The following is a 19,618-nucleotide window of genomic DNA, read 5'->3' as shown; positions in this document are numbered from 1 at the left end:
AGGGAAGAGAATGAAACGAAACGGAACAGGCGAGGAGGCCGCGAGCGGCGAGGGTCTGAACTGAAACGGGAAGGCAAGGTTACACGATCAGGAAACGTTCGAAGGGTGACGCGAAATGTTTTACCCTTCCAACCGACGGGCTGAAACTTTTCCACGAGCTGCATCGTGTGTCAATTACTTGCCTGCACTTGGTGATTTCAGCCCGCAGCCCCCTCCACCACATTTCTCACTTTATTCTCGATCCCTCTCTCTCTCTCTCTCTCTCTCTCTCTCTCTCTCTATCTTGTTCTCTGTCGATGCTCGTCGTGTCGTTGCCGACGTCGCGTACCGTCGCTACGCTTTGGGTGGACTCGCAGCCGCCGCGTGCGGATGTATATACCTATATATATATATATATATATACATATACGCATATATACCTGTGAATATATGTATACATGTATACCTATATACCAACATTTCTCTCTTTCTCGTTTTCTCTATGCCTTCTCCTGCTCCTGTTCCTGCTCCTGCTCCTGCGGCTGTTGCTGCAGCCACACACGATAAGTATGTTCGTTCTGTGCCTGTATGCGCGTGTATACGATGAATAATGTACCGTGTGTGTCGGGTGTACGGTATACTTAAGATACCTACACTAGATATACTACTCTCCGTATACGTATACACATATACGTAGGCACAAGTGCGTGTGTATAATATTTTAGGCATAGTTGGTGGGAGGAAGGGGGCGAGAAGGTCCCTTGGCGAACGAACGTTGTGGAGCAGGGCGGAGGCTCGGTCCCTTTACCAATATTATTCCCCTCCGCCCTTCTCCGTTTCATATACGAGTACATGGTGTACGTGTACGACCACATCGGCGCCTTGGCTCTCCCTCTTCCCCACCCATTTTTCCCCTCTCTGCTACTCGCCCAACATATAACACGATACACAGAGAGAGATGAAGAGAGGGAAAGAGAGATAAAGTGAGAAAAGAGGCATTACGTATCGGTATGGATGGCAACAGTACGTGAAATGAGATGAGGGTACGTAGCCAGAGGCTTGAATACGTTGCTCTCGCGAAATATGCGTGTACAAAGGTATGCGTACGCATATGTCCATGTACGCCCGTGTACATATATGTGACCACCGCATACGACTACCGAATTTTGATGTATCATTGCAAATTAGAGTGATGAATTTGCATGTGCACTGGGTATGCGTACAAACACGCATGCCGATAGGGATACAGATATAAGTTTACTTCAAAGTGACGTGTGAAAGAGTGCATCGCGTACGTTTTCCTCGAAGCGCCAAAGCGATAGGTAGGTACGTACATACGCACAAGTTACTTCTGGTGTTTCGACGATCACTGCATATCCGTACGTGCATTATAATGACGTGTGAGAAGTATTCGTAAGGGTAACAAGATCGAAAAACAACTCTTAACGTGCGTTGTTGTAGATGGTGGATTATACAATTTATACAATAATAAAATGCGTACCGTCTACGTACCTATAATGCATGTGTACAAAATCTTTGTAATCTTTAATACTCATACGTTTTGGGGTGACAATATTCAAGCTTTGATTCTAAAAAGAAGATGAGGGAAGGAGCAATGAGATGATATATCTCTCGTTCGAACAAAGCATTCACCCGTATCTCGCAATTCTCATCTTCTCTTCCTCTTTTCGTACTGCTCTCCTCGGAAGATAGAATAGTATAACAATGGGAGAACAGAGGAGAACCGCAAGACGCGGGTGACTTCGGACTCTCCGTTTTATCCACACGGCAGAGCGTGGTACAGCGCTCCATATATATATACCTAGCATATATATACCTAGTACGGTATACATAGAAGAACGAGAGAACGAGTGGAGTCGCTGGTAGATATCTCGAGTCCCCCGGATCTCTATCCACTCTCTTCGCCAGTCTATCTCTCCTCCTCTCTCCCCCTCGCTCCTCTCTCTCTCTCCGTCTCTCGCGGTGTTCTTCTTTCATTTTTTTTTTTTTGTTCATTCTCCCTCGTTCTCTCCCTTCTCTCGCCGCGCCCTTCGTTACTTCTTTTAATTCCCGGCTCCCTTCATTCGCCGTACCCCCAGGAAGAAACGCTGCCGATGGGCAGGGGACGGGAATAAAGGGGGCCGCGCATCCCACGCGTGTGCGTGTTCTCTACCATCATCACCCCCCGCCCCCGTCCGTCCATTACGTCTACCCGCACACGCTCGTGATGAGCCGCGTTAGCTTGAGAGAGCATGAGAGAGCGAGAAAGCGAGAGAGAGAAAGAGAAAGAGAGTAATGGTTGGTCGGAGAGTGAGAGTATAGTGATCGCAAACGTGAACGGTGCTGCCGAAGCCCGGGAGGTAGGACAGAGTCCGTCAGGGGAGGTACGGAAAACACGACTGGGGGGGTCGTCGAGAGAGCCGAGAAGGGTGGTAAATAATAGACGTAAGGGGAGCGAAGGGCACGGCGCGCGGCGATGCGCTGAGGAGGCGAGGGACCGAGGGGAAACCACCACCACCAGAAGAGAGAGACTCTCCCTCGTTTGGTTTAGTTTGGCGCGAGACGTCCTGGTGATCGGTTGTGCGTTAGCCTCTCCGCGCCACGTTTACATCGTGAGTCTCCCTCCTCTCCCACTCTCTTCCGCCAACCCTCGCTCTCCCCCCCCCCGCCCCTCGCCCTCCTCCCCGCAGTGCCCCTCATCAAGGCTATTCCGACGGCCGAAGTTCGGGTTTTTAACGCTTCGTGCAGCATGGCGCTGACTGTACCGCTGTTCAAGATTCTCCGTGGATCGCCGCAACTGCCTATGGATATACGTGGACACGGCTACCAACACTGATATCGCCGTTGCTCCTGCTAGTCGGCTGCCCTGTCGCTCGGCGGTGACTGGATTATTCTCTGTGGATCTTTATATGCATTGTTTTCTCATGCCGTGCTGTACGTAACCGCGATACAAATAATTATCAGTTTTTAGTATCCTCGACGATTTCAATGACTTCGTCGTCCCGACTCTTTGTAACGATTTAAAAGTTACCATTCGACACATGTTCAACTCTGTGTGTGATGGCGTTGCTTCTTACGAACCTGCGTCTCATACGTACAAACATACATCCATACACCTACACTCGGTATACAGAGATATGCCGCATTTAGGTATACACATAATCTCCCTCTGCAAATCGTTGCCTGCTCTCCACCCTGTCGAGTTCAGGCAATTTTCATGCACTTTCCTCACAGCTCTTGCGTACTTGTACGAATCTGTTTGTTTCGTTCACATTATAGCTGCATGTGTGCATGAGCGTGTGTGTGCTTGTGTGGGACACATCGCATATTCGTAAGTTCAGACCTCCTACTGGAGTTAGCGAGTGAGTGTTGAAGAGAGAGAGAGAGAGAGAGAGAGAGAGTGAGTGAGTGAGTGAGTGAGACAGTGAGAGGGAGAGAAAGAGAGAGAACAAGTAGGCTGCTGCATATCGCGAGTACACAAAGAGAGGAGGGGAACGAAACTCTCCCAATAACACGGAGAGTTTTTAAACCATATACTGTACATTCATTTTCCTCCATGGTATGTATGTATGTACATGTGCATGTACAGTCGGTATAGTTATGTTTACGTTGCGCCAGGGATCTACCGATATTTAATAGGTACGTACATACCTATGCGGAATAGACTTTAAACGACTATTGATGCTTCTCATTCTCGTTTCTTTCTCTCCACGACTGACTGCATGCGGGATATGGAAAAATTAATGATTGTACTGAGAATGATTTCGTTTTCCGGCCGAAAAACATGTTCCGTTGTAGATTGTTGCTTGGTTTAAAAAAAATTGATTATACCAACGTATGCATATACACGGGCATGCAAGTCGGGAAAAACGCTATACTCGCGTACAACGTGAAATTGAAAATCGGAAAACTGCATGACTGTATTCTCGACTATACCTACGTACTCGACGATGGAAGGGAAGGTAGTGAAAGGGAATGGAGGGACGGACGGAACGGCAGGGTAGGACAGGGGGGGCTTCTCGCTACCTGAGAGTCCTTTATAAAAGTGGGGTAACCTAAACCTAAACCTAAACACATGCTATGTTGGGTACCGCCTGAGCTCCGGTGCATAGCAGCAATGTGTCGTACGTAATATGATTGTAGCAGGAGAGAAAAAAAAATTCACTCATCACGTACCGCGATGAAAAATATCATAAAATATTCCGATCGTATACCGAGACCTTCAGTCCTTACCGACGGCCGGTGACACCGCTAAGCTCAATTGACGCATGAAATGAAACTAAGGGAACGAAAACGAAAGTCCCAAATTTCGGACGATCCTTGGTAGGCACATAAAAATCGATTATATATATATCTATATATGTATATACGAGCTACACGAAGTATCATTTTCCATTGACTTGCGATTGTTGCAAACAAAATGTAATGAAACTCGTATCCTCCGAAAATGTGAAAACTTTTGAACAATGCGGCATGTTTGTTTCTTTTTATGTTTCAGTAGCCTGAGATTATGTTCAAGCAGTAAGACAATAGAAGGTGAAAGGGAGAAGGGAGAGAGAGAAGAAAAAGAAGTAAAACTGAGTTGTAAATATGGCGGGTATGGGAAGGAGAACGTATCTTCGAGATGTGAACCCCTATTTGATATGTCCTCTCTGCAGAGGATACCTCGTAGATGCCACTACTGTCGTTGAATGCCTTCATTCGTGTGAGTATAATACATCCCTGATACAACTTATTATTCACATTTGTTTAGACACTTTAACGATATAGCATTCGCCAACGACACGTGTTGCGTTTTCGAAGTTAGTTTCTTTTCTCTCTTCTTTTTATATTGTTGTAACACACATTTTATGTCGAAAACAGCTTAATCAATAAGCCCATGTATAGGTACATGATATACGCAATATATGTTGCGTCAAAGCATTATTAGGAGTGAAACTTAATTTCGAAAGAAACAAGACTTAAGAGAGACAGGAAAAAGAGCGTTAAAGAATGAAAACGTATTATTTGATACCACTTCCTGGGTATGGGATAATCAATCTCTGTGTTACTGATTATAAAATTATATACATACCTCACCTTCAAACACTCAAAATCAGACGTCACTGGTGTTACGGTGAATTTCTTTCCTGGTGAAAACAATTTCTAAAATATTCTACGAATTTTTAGAGAAATTGAAACAATTCGTATTATTTCGTATAAAATTCTAAATATACATATCTTTTCATAAAGGATTGTTAATCTTTTTTCAAAATTATAAGTTACTGCAGTTTTTTTATTGAAAAAATACAAACTTCCATAAGAATCTACAAGGTTTTATGAAAACCCGCATATTTACAATTTTTTACGGAAACAATTTTTTTTTTACGAAATTGTACGAAATGTTCCAATTTTTTTAAAAATTTGTAGAAAATCGTAGAAATCGTTTTCACTAGGGTTGTAATTATGGCAGTACAATATTATATACGTATGTATCTATGTATGTATATATATTGTAACAACGGGGGAAATTAAGAAAGGTCTAAGAGAATCAAAGAGTTCTCTGTGCGATTTAAGCGAACGCCGAGCCAAAGAAGTCTCACAAACAAGGAATATTTTAGAAAGAAGATGGATGTATTTGGTCACGAAGTTCTCTTTTTAAAGTCTAGAGACTGACTGTTTTTACAATAATATTTGTTGACCAGCAACCCTATTCATTTTATGACATATGAAAACTACAGTCAAAGATGACTACTAGATCACTAAAAAGACGATAACACGGGTGATTGATGAATTCACCCTTTATAATATTACTCCCCCTCGAGGAAAGAGTCGTCCCGACTCGTATAAAACGAAACAATTGTAAAAGTGTTCTAGTAGCAGGTGCTCGTAGATGGGCTATGGCCCTAGTTTTTATTTAAAAACATCTGGAATTCGCTAACGGTCTCAAGGGAAACCATAGAAACCCTTGAGCAGATGCCCGAGCACTAAATTCAAAACCCCAAAAATCATTATGTTCAGTGTTTTTCACAAAGGTGAGTGTAAAGGGTAAGTTGGTGAGTTCTTCATGAGATTCCTTGGCCGAAGACACATTGGAACATTGGAACACCTCGAAGAAGGAACTCGAGAACAGATCGCGCCAGGATGCTTCGGAAGGGCAGGAGACAGAAGGGATCCCAGAGGAAGAGATTTTCTGGCGTTCAAAGTTCTTGCGGGGATCAAGACAAGGACAGGTGAACCGGCCCCGGGGTTTCCTCCGGACACAGCACACCCTAGAGTTGGGAGGACAAATTGAGAGGAAGCGGATGATTCCCAATTCGCTAAGCAAATTTGGGGGGAAAATAGGCGATTGATTGGATTTATAACTCATTCAATAGAAAGAAAAGGAACGATCTTATCTGAATATCCAGAGAACCCAGGCTAAGACCGGACAAATAGCACAGCTGGCGGTATCATCGGGAACAGGTAAAGGCGGCAGATTCGTCGGGGAAAATCTATAAAAACTCAAAGAAACTGACATATTGGTTAGAAAAATAAGAGAGGATCGATCAATCGCTCACGACTTCATCCAAGCGCAGAACCGAAGCACTCTTCAAGCCAAAGAAATCGATGTATCAAAATTTCCCGTATCGAACAACATCGAACTAACCTTAACCTGTCAATGAACTTTCTAACCTTCAGAGAGCTACAAAAACGCCGCCCTTGACTGATAAGGAGCTAAGCGATCCAGATGAACGACTTTGTACGATTTGGTACGAGGGGAACGTCTAATTCTGAAAACAACATCGTTAATCCGATCAACAATAAAATAAGGACCTTCCCAATTACTCTGGAATTCGGGACAATGCCCTTGTTGTCGACGAGGTTGAAATAACCAAACGGAATCTCCCTTTTCAAATTTTAAATTTCTAGATCTGATGTCATAACGATCCTTAGTCTTATCGGAGGCCATACGAATTCTTTCCCTAGCAAATTCATGAACCTCGTCCAATTTTTGACGGAAAACCGAATTAAAAATCACCTGGGACGAAGCCACGGAAGGATTGACGCCCTTTTCTAAATCTAACGGAAGTCGAAGATCCCGACCTGTCAACATCATAGCTGGAGAAAAACCGGTAGTGTCGTGAATTGCAGAGCGATACGATAAAAGAAATAAGGGAATCCACTCATCCCAATCTTTCTGATCCTGATCAACGAAAGAAGAAAGATAACGAAGAAGCGTCCTATTCAATCTTTCTATCATTCCATTAGACTGCGGATGCAAAGCGGTGGTACGAGTTTTTCTAATCCCTAAAATTTGAAGGAACTCCTTTATCAAATTCGACTCAAAATTTCGACCCTGATCTGTGTGTAATTCTAGAGGAGCTCCGTAACGATAAACGAATTCACGAACGAAAGCTCGAGCAACGGTGCTAGCTTCTTGATTCGGAATTGGGACTACTTCTAACCACTTTGTAAAATAATCTGCTATCACCAGGGCATACCGATATCCTGACCTAGAAGGAGGAAGAGGGCCTAGGATATCCATTGCGACTCTTTCAAATGGAGCTCCTACGTTATATATTTGAAGAGAACTCTTCCCTTTTTCACGAGGTCCTTTCTTGGCTAAACAAACCGTTCAATTTCTGCACTAATTTTCAACGTCAGCTCGGCAGTGAGCCCAAAAATACCTTTCTCTGATCCTACCTAAAGTCTTATTAGAAGCGAAATGGCCACCGACAGATGAATCATGAAAGCTTGACAAAATCTCGGCTATCTTTTCTCTAGGAACCAGAAGCTGCAAACGTACCGACCTGGAGTCAGGTGATTCCCATTTGCTATAAAGCAACTGATCGAGGAGAAACAAGGAGTCCCACTGCGTCCAGTAAATTTTCAAAGACTGACTCATAGAAGATACTTCTTCCCACTGAGGCCAGACTCCTCAGGATTTCCAATTCCGAACTAGGAGGAGATCTGAATCTTTCTCCTGGGCGATGATCCAGTCTTCTTTATTTTCAACGAGAGAAATTTGACGAACGTTAAGCGAGGGATCTTTCTGTTTATTTAAACGAGAGCACCGTTTTGCAATCGTCCCCGCACGGACGACGAGAAAGTGCATCAGCATTACCATGCAGAACTCCGGGACGGTGTTTAATTTCGAAGTCATATTGACCTAACCTCTCCAACCATCGAGCTACTTGGCCTTCAGATGATTTGAACGAAAGAAGCCAAGTTAAGGAAGCATTGTCTGTCCGAATCAAAAATTTCCTTCCATAAAGATAATGATGGAAATGGCAAATAGATTTTACCATCGCTAATAATTCCCTACGGGTAACACAATAATTGCGTTCCGGTTTAGACAAGACCAGACTGAAATAACTAATAACGCGCTCTTGGTTATCCTGAATTTGAGACAAAACCCCACCTATACCACAGAGAGAAGCGTCAGAATCTACGATGAATTGAGAATCGGTGATGGGATAAGCTAATATCGGCGACGAAGTTAATAATTTTTTAAGGAGAACAAAGGCTCCTTCGCATTCGGAAGTCCAATCAAAAACAACTTTAATTCCTGTAAGAGCATGGAGGGGTCTCGCTATAGAAGCAAAGCCCTTAACGAAACGTCTGTAATAAGTACAAAGTCCTAAGAAACTTTGAATCTTTTCTTTTGAATCGGGACGAGGCCAGTTCGAGACCTTTTCTATTTTAGAAGGATCTGTCTTAACACCTTCCGCTGAAACGACGTGTCCGAGAAAAGTTACTTCCTTTTTGAAAAAATGACATTTTTTGGGACTCATTTTTAGACCAGCTTGGAATAAACGACTAAAAACCTGCTTAAGATTTTCTAATTCTTCATCAAAAGTCTTACCGAACACGATAATGTCATCGAGATAAACTAAACAAATCTTGCCAATCAGACCTTGAAGGGCGAGTTCCATCGCTCTTTCGAAGGTAGCTGGAGCATTACAAAGGCCAAAAGGCATAACTTCAAATTGCCAAAGTCCACCTAACCCTGTGACAAAAGCTGTTTTCTCTTTGTCTAACGGATTCATTTCGACTTGCCAATAACCGCTCTGTAAATCTATCGTAGAGAACCAACTGGCACCAGATATTAAATCAAGGGTATCTCCTATCTGAGGAAGCGAATATGCATCTTTCTTGGTGACGTCGTTCAACTTCCTATAATCTATACAAAACCTCTTGGAACCATCTTTTTTATTGACTAAGACAATGGGAGAAGCCCACGGATTCGAAGACGGCTCAATAACATCTGCTGTTCTCATATCTTCTACTAATTTTTCAACTTCCCTGCGACCGTTTAAAAGAAGCCGTCTAGCTGCCTGTTTAATCGGAGCGTTATTCCCTACATCTATCGAATGCTTAGCGATGATACATCTCGCGATGTCGGCAGAGTCTTTAGCGAAAGTCTCTTTAAAATCGTTAAAAAGGCAAACGAGACTGTTAGTCTGAGCGATATCTAAATCTTTAGAAGACCTAGTAAAGAGTTCCGTGAGATAAGAAGGAACAACTAAAGAGTTCGAAACATGTTCTAAAACGCGCAAATACGAGAGGGTTTCTTTCTGTTGAGAAGAGTTAATATACCTAGACGTTTCGAGGTTGATTTTACGGTAACCAGAACATAGAGTCGAATCCCCGGTAGAAATGACGCAGTTGTGAGCGGAAAGAAAATCTACGCCTAAAATGCCTTCATCTTCTATATCAGCTACTAGAACTTCATGTGGGGATTGAAGACAATTCGCTACTGTTACCTGCACGACCATCTTACCTACGACAGGGGTAGTTGCTCCGGTAGCAGTGCGAATAGACAAAGAAGGATTAATTGAAGCAAGAGACGAAATCATATCAGGACGAACGATGGAAATTTCGGCTCCGGTATCTATCACCCACAAACAACCTGGTCCGTTAACGGAACCTTTAGCATACATGCCGGTACGACGCAGGCCTCTTACCACGGACTGTGAAGCAATAGGGCTAAGGAACTTGGCAGAAACCGATGATATTCGCCCTTTCGAAACATCGGTAGCTAGTTTCCTGAATTCTGAGGAACAGAAGGTTACGCTGCCCAAACCGGATTAGAGGGTGCTCTCTTGGAGGCATTATTGCGCCACGAATCTTCCGCAGTCTTCAACTGACGGTCGAGTTTGAAACAATTCTTCGCGATATGTCCCCTTACGCCGCAAAACTGGCACTCTGAGACAGGCCGATTGGAGTTTAATCTATTGTGGTAACGAGAGAAATCATTATTTTTCCTTCCTGGAAGAGAATCTGAGCTAGGCTGATTGACTGAAGGACGGGACGAAGAATTTTCTGAAGGTTCAGCTTGGTTTAATCGATGAAGTTGACGCGAACGTAAATTCTCCTCGTTTATGGCTTCTAATTCTAAGGCCTTAATAATTGCTTCATGTAGGGAAGTTGGAGCTGCGAGCCTCAGATGATACCGAAGCTCCGGATTCCGAATCGCATTAATGAATTTCGCGCGAGCTATCTGATCTCTAGCTTTTTCTCCACAATCAGTAAGGGAGTGTCGAGCGAGACGTTCGATGTCATTTCCGAGAGAGGCTAAATCTTCCTTGGGTCCTTGACGTCTATTTTCAAACTGAGTGAGATAAAGTTTGGAAAGATGTTCTTCGCCAAACCGAAGTTTAAGAGCCGCACAAATGCTGTCGAAATTTTCAGAATCCGAATCTGAAAGCGATCCAAGAACTACCAAGGCCGGACCGGACAGAGGCTGTCAAATTAGCTGCTTTCTGGGACGGACTCCAACCATTAACTTTACTTATCACGTTGAACTGACGTTCGTATAGACTCCAAGCAGACGAACCGTCATACGAACCGGGCTTCAAATTCGATTGTTTCGAGGGCAACTCAACAATACTCGCGGCAGGTACAGAGACCTGATTGAGTCCGAACGACCTCTGAGTCTGCGGAGAGAGAACATTGACAGTACCGCGCGATTTTAAAAAGGCCAAGAACTTTGACTGAATATCCACGCTAGGATGAGACGACGCGACAGGAGGCTCAACTACTTCTGAAATATCACGTGACGGAACATTGTGGCATTGCGGAAAAGAGCTAACCTGAGCTTGTCGCGAGACATGAGTAGGTGGAAAATTATTAGCAACAGGGAAAATTTCGCCTCCCCCATAAATGGCGTCAGACCTTAATTGATCCGGAATTGAATGAATGAAGGTCCTCCTTGCTGGGACTGGGACTGAAGGAAGAGAAGTCCTACTACCTGGGGACGGGATTGGGCGAATTGGGAGTTCCTGCGGCCGCTCCTGTAGCCTCTGCACACCTTGCAGGATCCCAATCAGCGCCTGGGACACGATTTCCTGTTGTTGACGTTGTTGGGAGAGGAGTTCGTGCAGAAGATTCTGCTGTTCTTGTCGCTGCTGTTGCTGCTGTTGCTGATGTTGTTGTTGCTACTGTATCTGTCGCATCAGCAAATCTTGATTTCCTTGGATGAGCTCTGTCAAGAGAGCTAGTTGGGCCTGGGGCTGAACCTCAGCTTCCGAACGAGGAGAAACGGGAGGAAACGCCGGTTCAGGAGAGCGCTGGCACGACGAAACGCGTCCGGCAGCTCGTCGCTCCGCGCGTGATGCTCTCGTCAGAGGAGATCTTTGCATTTTTTTGTATACTTCTTTTCACTCAAAATCCACTCAAATGGCACAGAAGAGATCCCGCTTCTGACACCAATGTAACAACGGCGGGAAATTAAGAAAGGTCTAAGAGAATCAAAGAGTTCTCTGTGCGATTTAAGCGAACGCCGAGCCAAAGAAGTCTCACGAACAAGGAATATTTTAGAAAGAAAATAGATGTATTTGGTCACGAAGATCGCTTTTTAAAGTCTAGAGACTGACGGTTTTTACAATAATATTTGTTGACCAGCAACCCTATTTATTTTATGACATATGAAAGCTACAGTCAAAGATGACTACTAGATCACTAAAAAGACGATAACACGGGTGATTGATGATTTCTCCCTTTATAACAATATATATATACATATACATTATGCGGGTTAGTCGTACACATGACGACACCTTTTCACCGACGGTACATAGTTACATACCTATAGCTGCCGACTACCACGGAGGTCCTAAACGGCAAAACTAATAAACTGTCCTCTCTTGGAAGTCCATTGCCGGAATGCGTTGGTCTCTAAACAAACCTGGTTGCGGGCGTTTTATTTTCCCTCCTATATTTTTTGCCTTTTCGAATCCCCGATGAACAGTGTGTTCCATCGTTTTCTTTCAATTCATCTCTTTTCTCTCGTTACTGACCATTCATTTTTATGTTTTAGAAGTGAACAGTGCGCGTGTTTGAAAGACAATCTTGCATGAATGCTTTGTTTTTTTTATATATAGTTTCCAATATTTTAATACGAAATTTACTATTTTCAGTCTGTAGAAGCTGCATACTAAAGCATTTGAGTACAGAAGCTCATTGTCCAACGTGCAATCATGTCCTCAATAATGCCAAACCCGATATCAAGTAAGCATAAAAGAGACTGACAATGAGAATTATATTTGTATAAAAAATAAACATAACTACTTATGGTGGACACTATTAAATTGGTATCTTTTATTTACAGGGCTGACAAGGCATTACAGGACATCGTCTATAAATTGGTACCCGGACTTTATCACAAAGAAATGCGGAGAAGACGGGAATTCTATAAGAAACACCCTGAGCACGGTAATCTTTATTATTGTGCAATTATCTTTAGTCAAAGTTGCGATGAATTATTTTTACCGTGTGAAACAGTGTTTTTTTTTTCTTATTATATCACTTTGTTTACTTCATTTGGCCGTCTTGATGTGTTTTATTAAAGTTTTCTTTATTTTGCCGCGAATTTTGAACAGCCGATTCGGCCACGCCAGAACAAAGAGGCGAGGACGTTAGTGGGAGATTGATTTTTGCCCCCGAAGATGCAGTAAGCTTGAGTCTGGAGTACTTGCCACCCGGTGCCGACCCCTTGACCTTGGGGCCGATGACCAACGATGTGGATTCCATACATCGCAATATAAATAATAACAACAACAACGATAACGCCAATAGAAGATATCTCCAGTGTCCAGCGCTGGTAACAATCGCGCATTTGAAAAAATTCTTGGCTCTCAAGTACAGTGTTGACTTAACTCGATACACCATAGAAGTTTGCCATCGAACTGCTCCTCTGCCTGAACACTGGACCCTCATGGACGTCGCCTATATGTATGCGTGGAAAAGGGTGAGTCATACAAGGGCCAATTACATTTTCAATCGTCATTTGGTGTATTCAGTTTATTGCTGGATTGAATTTTCATTAACGCAATAAGACTTTCTTATAATTGTATGGTTTTGATATCGTATAATCGGATTATAGTTTCCTAGACTAGAGTACAGGAGTCCAATCTCTAAGGCGGAGAGGCAGAAAAGGCGTCCGCAAAACCCCGAGATTTAATGGTGCACGGTTTTATCACCAGCGTTGCTCCGGACGTTCTGATCCTATAAATATAGTAATACAGTGATATAGTGACCAAAATTATAATAATTATAATAAACGTAAATATGTGCGGCAACATCGGTCCAGAGTAACGACAGCGCCGCTGTAGCGGAACCCTTATTTCTCATGATTTCGCGGACACATCTTCAATACAGAGATTGGACTCCTGTACTTTAGTCTCCATGCTTCCATTAATTACATGTAATCGATTCTCATTTTCAGAATGCACCGATGAGATTTTTCTATCGCATCGCGCAAGAAGAACCCCGGCTGGAGGCTCCGCCTTACGATCGACCATCGACTCCAGGCCTTGGGGCAAGTTTACCTCCTGGTGATTCAGCTCCAATTGATACCAATGATATCAAACATGAGAAAGATTCTAAACAAATAGTTGTCGATACGAAAGAAGCACCGCAAGTAAAAAGTCCCATAAAGATATTGAAAAATTCTGAAGGTCGGTACGAGGTTCTGAAAAGTCCTACAACCCGGAATCCTCTCATTCCCACGAGTGGCAATAGTTTGGAACAAAAAAATCTTAGTCCCGAATTCAGTGTTGTTAGTATCGGCGATGGGCAGAGTTCGAATGGAGTTAAAATTACACTCAAGCAGTGCTTGCCGAATACTCTGTCCTTGAAGAAACCAAAAGTAATCAGTAATGTTATGCTGCGTCGCTGTCCAATAAAAAACGATATTCAAAAGCCTTTAAATATGGAGCAGGTCCAGCGGCAAAGGTCTACGAACCAGGCAAAAACACCGATCACTGGGGATAAAACTGTGACGGGAAAAGAAAAAACAAGTGTAAAAGATGCCGAGATAGAATCGCAACAGGATAAGCAAAAGCGTAAAGTAACTTTTGGTGAAACACCTGCCGTGTCTGCGTTACCTAAAGTCAAACTGAATGGCGACTGTGGAACTGTGACTAACAAGAAACCAGCAGAGCTTACAGAAAAGAAACAGTTCCTTCAGAGCTTTCAACTCGCAGCCAGAGATTCTAAGAATGAAACACCGTTGCTAAAGGACTCGGTAAAAAATGTCGCTCCTAAAGTTGATGTTTATACTTTTCCAAACGAACCTTCTCCACTGCCGGCTGGTGCTGTTAAGAGAAAATGCCCCCCTGGTCTGCCTATATTCGAAGCTAAACGACGAAAACTTCCGTTCCAAAATCAGCCGAAAAAACTTACCGTCAAACCATTGAACAGGCTGAAAACTAGCCAACAATCGCAAATACCGAATTCTACCAGTTCGGGTGTAAATTGCTGTGGGAATCCTGCTGGGACGACGACACCGGCTACGTTGGTAGCTGTGAGCACTGCTTGCGTCAAGTCTGCTAGTCCCAATGTTTACAATAATACTCGAAATTTATTGGATGGCTGCGGACTGAATATTCCGGCTAGCCTTAGTATAACACTGACAGCACCAAAGTCGCCAAGTAGTAGTAACAGCGCTGGAATCGACCCCGGAAACTTGAAGGACAATCAGATGAGCCTGTTGAATAAGGTTAACCCAAGCATTACGTTAAACGATCGATCAGTAGACCCGAGAGTCCTGAAAGCCCTGAAAACGGGCCAGATTCGAATGCCAGCGCCGAGTAAAACAAAGCCGAGAAATCAATCTGATAGGGAAATAAAGATCAGTCCTAAACGAAAAAAGGATCAGGACCAGCTAGGAGAAGATGCTCTAGACCTTAGCGGTGGCAAGAAAATTGACATTCATCCGCTCAGGATCCCCCAGCCAGTTTCAAAGCCCAAAGGTAAATCCGCCGCAGCCGCTACCAGGGAGAATAACACCGCTCTAGGACAGGTCGTCACCCTCGTTGGCGGACAACGGTATTACAGAGCTCCGCCTGGGTCGCTCACACCGGCCGTGCATCGAGTAACTGATATTCCTCCACCCGCGAGTACCCGAACTCCTGTTTACGCTCCGTCTTGTCTTCCTAGCCCCACCGGTAGCAGCAGATCAAGTCTGTCGTCTGTTTTTCCCAGTCTACAGAGCCTGTTTGCTCTTAGCCAAGCGCAGAATAGACAACAGTTACAAATCGAGGCTAGACTTAGGCTGCCCCAAACAGATGGAAATTCCCCTAACAGCCCGAGCAAAAGCCATCTCGCTGCTCAGTGTGCACCCATAAAACCGGCAAGATCTTCTGTCACGTCATTGGCAGTTCCCATTATTAAACAACCGAACAACGCGCCTTTGCCTTGCGAGGGAACGCTGCGTTGACGGTGTTTTCGGTTTTTGTTTTTCTTTCTCTCAGTATCACGAACAATGTTAGTAAAGTGTGAAATTAGTGTAAACTTAATTCTATATGTCTCTCGCGATATATTGGCTACCAAAGACTTGGACATTTTTGTATTGGCTTACTAAACTTCTTTATACCAGACTGAAGCATGCGGCAAAGCGGGTAAATATAACGACGCTGCTGTTTATTTGATAAGAATAATGATCTGACGTTTGCGTTGAAGGCATTAAAAAACAGTTCGAGGATAGGGACGGACTAATATGAATATGAATAGTGAATATTGTTTGGTTTATTATTAATTTATTGAACTGAAAAAGTGAAAAAAGTATTTGTAGGATTATGTGAATAGGCTGTTTGAACGGAAAATATTATTTCCGCTGTCTCAATTGTTATTAACGACACTCTTCTCAACTATCAAAGTTCTATCCCTTTGCGAAGTTTTTACGAGTTTTTTGGTGTTTAGCTAACTAAACAAATTTAAAACTGACATATGCGGAAAAATTTTTCTAGTTATGATAAATATATATCAGTATTGTGTCTTGAATCGAAATAGAGTAATTTGTGGCTATTGTTGTTGATATCTTAGTTCTCATTCTATTTCGTTGATTGGTTATTGCATTGAATGATAATATTATCAGTAATAATGATGATTGTAATATTGTTACTTCACGTATATTTATGTGTTTGTATTATATTTTATATAATATTACACTCATGTCTATTAATAATTTTTTTTGTATCGATTATGTATATACTATACATACTATACATACATACTATATAACACAAAGGAGCATTATCTGATGTGATTTGCAAATTAGTTTATAAGGCATGACATTATACATACTATTTTAATACAATCATCGATAACTATGAAAGAGTTATTCATTGAAATTCAACAGTGTCATAAAACTGACACTGCATAGTAATGGGATCAATGTTACGTATACTGCTGCGCTCGATACGTGTATAGTATATTGTGTACAAGAGCTTGAATATTCGTGCATAGCGTGAAAGTTTACGCAAAATGCACAATCATCAAATGTTAAATATACTTGAAAATATATCGTATCTTGGCGACAAAGGTGACACGACTGAAAAAACACTTGTGTTAAGTACGAGTAGAAGAAGAAAAACAAAACTTTCAAAAGTTTGACGGGGCAATCTATTGGTCTTTTAAGGAAACTATTATTATCGAAAAGTCCATTCATACTGAGTAGGATGACTCGAATCAAAATTGGAATTCGTTTGGTTGCACCTTTAGTGGTAGAAACTAAGAGTGCTTTGAATTATGTCACTATTGTTAATTTGTAAATTTTTTTTTGATTAGGTTATAACATAGTTGTGTTTGAGTTCCATCGTTTTTCTAGCCCAAAAAATCCATATCTTTTGAATTTGAACAATTTTATTTCATGTTGTGTCCCTAATCCCGACTAACTTCAGCATTGGTGTTAAGCCTACTTATTGTTGGATTCTGTCATAGTTCTTGAAGTTTTCTCTCCTACATTTTGTGCTTATGACCACGGGATCATAGTAATACACTTTTAAATTTTTTTTTTTTTTTTGTTACTCATTCACCGTTTCACGTTTAACTATTTATTTTGGCACAAGAACAATTGTGTATTGATGAGGAATGAGATGAAGGACATCCAGATGATTACAATAGAGTGAAACATCTTTTATTTTCCAACACCGCAACAGTGATTTTTTTGGTGTATGCTGCTTTGCATTCGAGTTTCTCAATGTTGACAATTACTTTTTTTTTACCTTTCACCTTAATCCTGGCGTAATCCTGCTGTCACACGACGTTTTAAAATACAGTATTCCCAATCCATCCTTAACGACTTTAACACCTTCATATCGCCCATTTTAACTACGTCACCATTCGTCGTGTTGCTGAAGTTGTTTCCAAGCTGTTCTACAAGTTGCTTAAAATTGATAAAATCAGTGTGACACATTTCATTAACTTTATAAGGAGCTTCTCTTACTTTAGCTGAGAGAATTATTCTTGTATACTGAGATGGATGTAATTCAATTCCATCTGCTCATGTCAATTCGTATTAATTTTAATTAATTCATATACCATTGACGCGCCAATTCGACAAGTTATTGCCTCCTCAGTCTCCAGGTTCACGATCTTCGTCGAAACAACAGGTAGTGACCAGATTCAAAATGACACTACAATGTGTGTTAAGTTTCGGGCTCATTAAAATGAACAGTAATGACTTATTTGAAAATTAAAACGCAAGGAACCGTAATTATTGAAATTAGTCAGGCTTAAATAAAGACACAACTCGAAATAGTATTTCGTATATTGTAGTAACCTCTGTATGCAAACGATGTACATACATACTTATAATGACATAACTAAAGATAATACGCTGCAAGGACCACAATGACGCACTTTTGACCGATAAAGGTGGCATAATTACAAAAATGACATATTATATTAATAATTAATTATTGATTTATATTTCATCGAAATAAAGCGACACTTTTTGAGTTACGATACAGGGTAAAAAAATATTTTACTTACCTTATTCGTATGAAGTGTCACAATTTGAGATATTGTGTAACTATTCAAGTCTTATAACTGGTGTAAAGTTGGCTGCGAAACGTTTGAAACGACATACTTGATGCCCATCCGGTTCAAAACCGGCGCGCTACGATGACAACACTTCTGTCCTCTGGGTGGCGAGTTTTACGACTACACAAGTGTCACTTCGCGTGGTTAAAGATTGGAACCTCAGCAATGGAAATTGTATAGTATTAACACATATTTTTATTAACTCAAAAACGCCAATTTTAGAGTTGTTTGACCTTTGTGACCAAGGCGCGATATTTATATCATACGTAATATAAATTACATTAGGCATTGATAATAAAAATCCATGCTCTGCAACCCCTGAATACAATTACTCGAATGAGAATTCAGTTAACAGTGGTATATTATGAAGACGATGTTACACAAACCCTATACGTTAAAGTCTGTACTTTCTCCTTTTATTTATTTTTTTTTGTGAAGTATTGATAGGTAATATTGATTTTGCTGAAGCGTTGCTGGAAGAATTTAAAGAAACCGTAATAGCGATCCGAAAGTTTCTGTATCGGCGGGAGCATGTAAATACATGCAATACCATAAAACACACAGAACCCCATTGGGTTCACTGCCGTTACCCGTCTTTATGATCAACGGCTGAAGCGATAATTTTCGATTGATTTGATGAAATTATTGTAGCTTATTTGGGAAATCTATTCTACCCATATGCAGTTCACAAACTGCTTCCTGATTCTGCTAACTCTGTCGTTGATTGGAATTTTTAAATCGTAGCTTGAATAAAAGTGTACGCCTCTATCTCAGTCATTGCTAACGTAGATCGTTGATAATGTTGATTATAAATAATGATGAAATAAATAAAATCATGTCACATCAAACATGGCCGATCGAAACTATCGACTCGTTGAATATTCACCGCTGCTACGATTTTAGAATTTCTTTAACCTCCGACAAGGAGATAAAGACGTATAAAATTACACACGTTATCCGGGAAAACTTGTTCCATCAGTTAGCTTTCCGTAAATATGGCAAGATTGAACAAGCAAATTTTTGGATGACAGGAGTTTATAATCCACAAGAAGTCTGTCTCGATTTGTAGGTGATTTCATTGGTCAGATCCAACTGACCTACTGAACTGGCCAATGAAATTAGCGGTCTTAGTTCAATGTTGAAAGACCAGACCGTTGTATGTGACGTCATAAACGTCATGAAATGCATATTTACAAGCCAGGCTTACAGCATATACTGTACGTACACTTGGGCACAATGAATCTGAGACGGCTAATTTTTTTACACTAGACAGTTACGTTGGCAAAACATAGTAACCTACAGCGCCATAGCGGGCCAATCACGAAGCAAACTCAATCTCAATAAACGT

At 41.8% G+C, this 19,618-nt stretch overlaps 1 protein-coding gene and 2 long non-coding RNA genes across 4 annotated transcripts; 2 read left to right on the top strand and 1 right to left on the bottom strand.

The window, feature by feature from the left end:
• Nucleotides 1-2,546: 2,546 nt before the first annotated feature.
• On the top strand, nt 2,547-17,494 carry LOC124302428 (polycomb group protein Psc-like). Of its 2 annotated transcripts, none has more exons than XM_046758619.1 (6): nt 2,547-2,913; nt 4,481-4,684; nt 12,363-12,453; nt 12,554-12,657; nt 12,825-13,192; nt 13,670-17,494. In XM_046758619.1, the coding sequence occupies exons 2-6, from the start codon at nt 4,570-4,572 to the stop codon at nt 15,662-15,664; spliced, it is 2,673 nt and encodes an 890-aa protein (XP_046614575.1). In that variant the 5' UTR covers nt 2,547-2,913; nt 4,481-4,569; the 3' UTR covers nt 15,665-17,494. The 2 variants fall into 2 exon arrangements, with proteins under 2 accessions (XP_046614575.1, XP_046614574.1); XM_046758618.1 differs by having other exon boundaries at nt 4,478-4,684.
• On the top strand, nt 6,751-7,984 carry LOC124302431 (uncharacterized). The gene is made up of 3 exons (XR_006907708.1): nt 6,751-7,229; nt 7,319-7,612; nt 7,726-7,984. It is a non-coding gene; the product is annotated as an uncharacterized LOC124302431 (long non-coding RNA).
• Nucleotides 17,451-18,874, bottom strand: LOC124302429 (uncharacterized). The gene is made up of 3 exons (XR_006907707.1): nt 18,220-18,874; nt 17,767-17,861; nt 17,451-17,611 (listed from the first exon to the last, which is right to left on the bottom strand). It is a non-coding gene; the product is annotated as an uncharacterized LOC124302429 (long non-coding RNA).
• Nucleotides 18,875-19,618: the final 744 nt, after the last annotated feature.

This window comes from Neodiprion virginianus, chromosome 4, assembly GCF_021901495.1.
Source record: "Neodiprion virginianus isolate iyNeoVirg1 chromosome 4, iyNeoVirg1.1, whole genome shotgun sequence".
In the NCBI taxonomy this organism is placed as follows: domain Eukaryota; kingdom Metazoa; phylum Arthropoda; class Insecta; order Hymenoptera; family Diprionidae; genus Neodiprion; species Neodiprion virginianus.
This window is presented reverse-complemented; position numbering and strand designations above follow the sequence as displayed.

What these genes read in the sequence shown, in the direction of transcription:
- LOC124302428 (XM_046758619.1), top strand. Translation starts at nt 4,570, where the DNA reads ATGGCGGGTATGGGAAGGAGAACGTATCTTCGAGATGTGAACCCCTAT. An exon ending in CGTTGAATGCCTTCATTCGT is followed by an intron (nt 4,685 to 12,362) that starts GTGAGTATAATA and finishes TACTATTTTCAG; the next exon opens with TCTGTAGAAGCTGCATACTA. An exon ending in AATGCCAAACCCGATATCAA is followed by an intron (nt 12,454 to 12,553) that starts GTAAGCATAAAA and finishes TTTTATTTACAG; the next exon opens with GGCTGACAAGGCATTACAGG.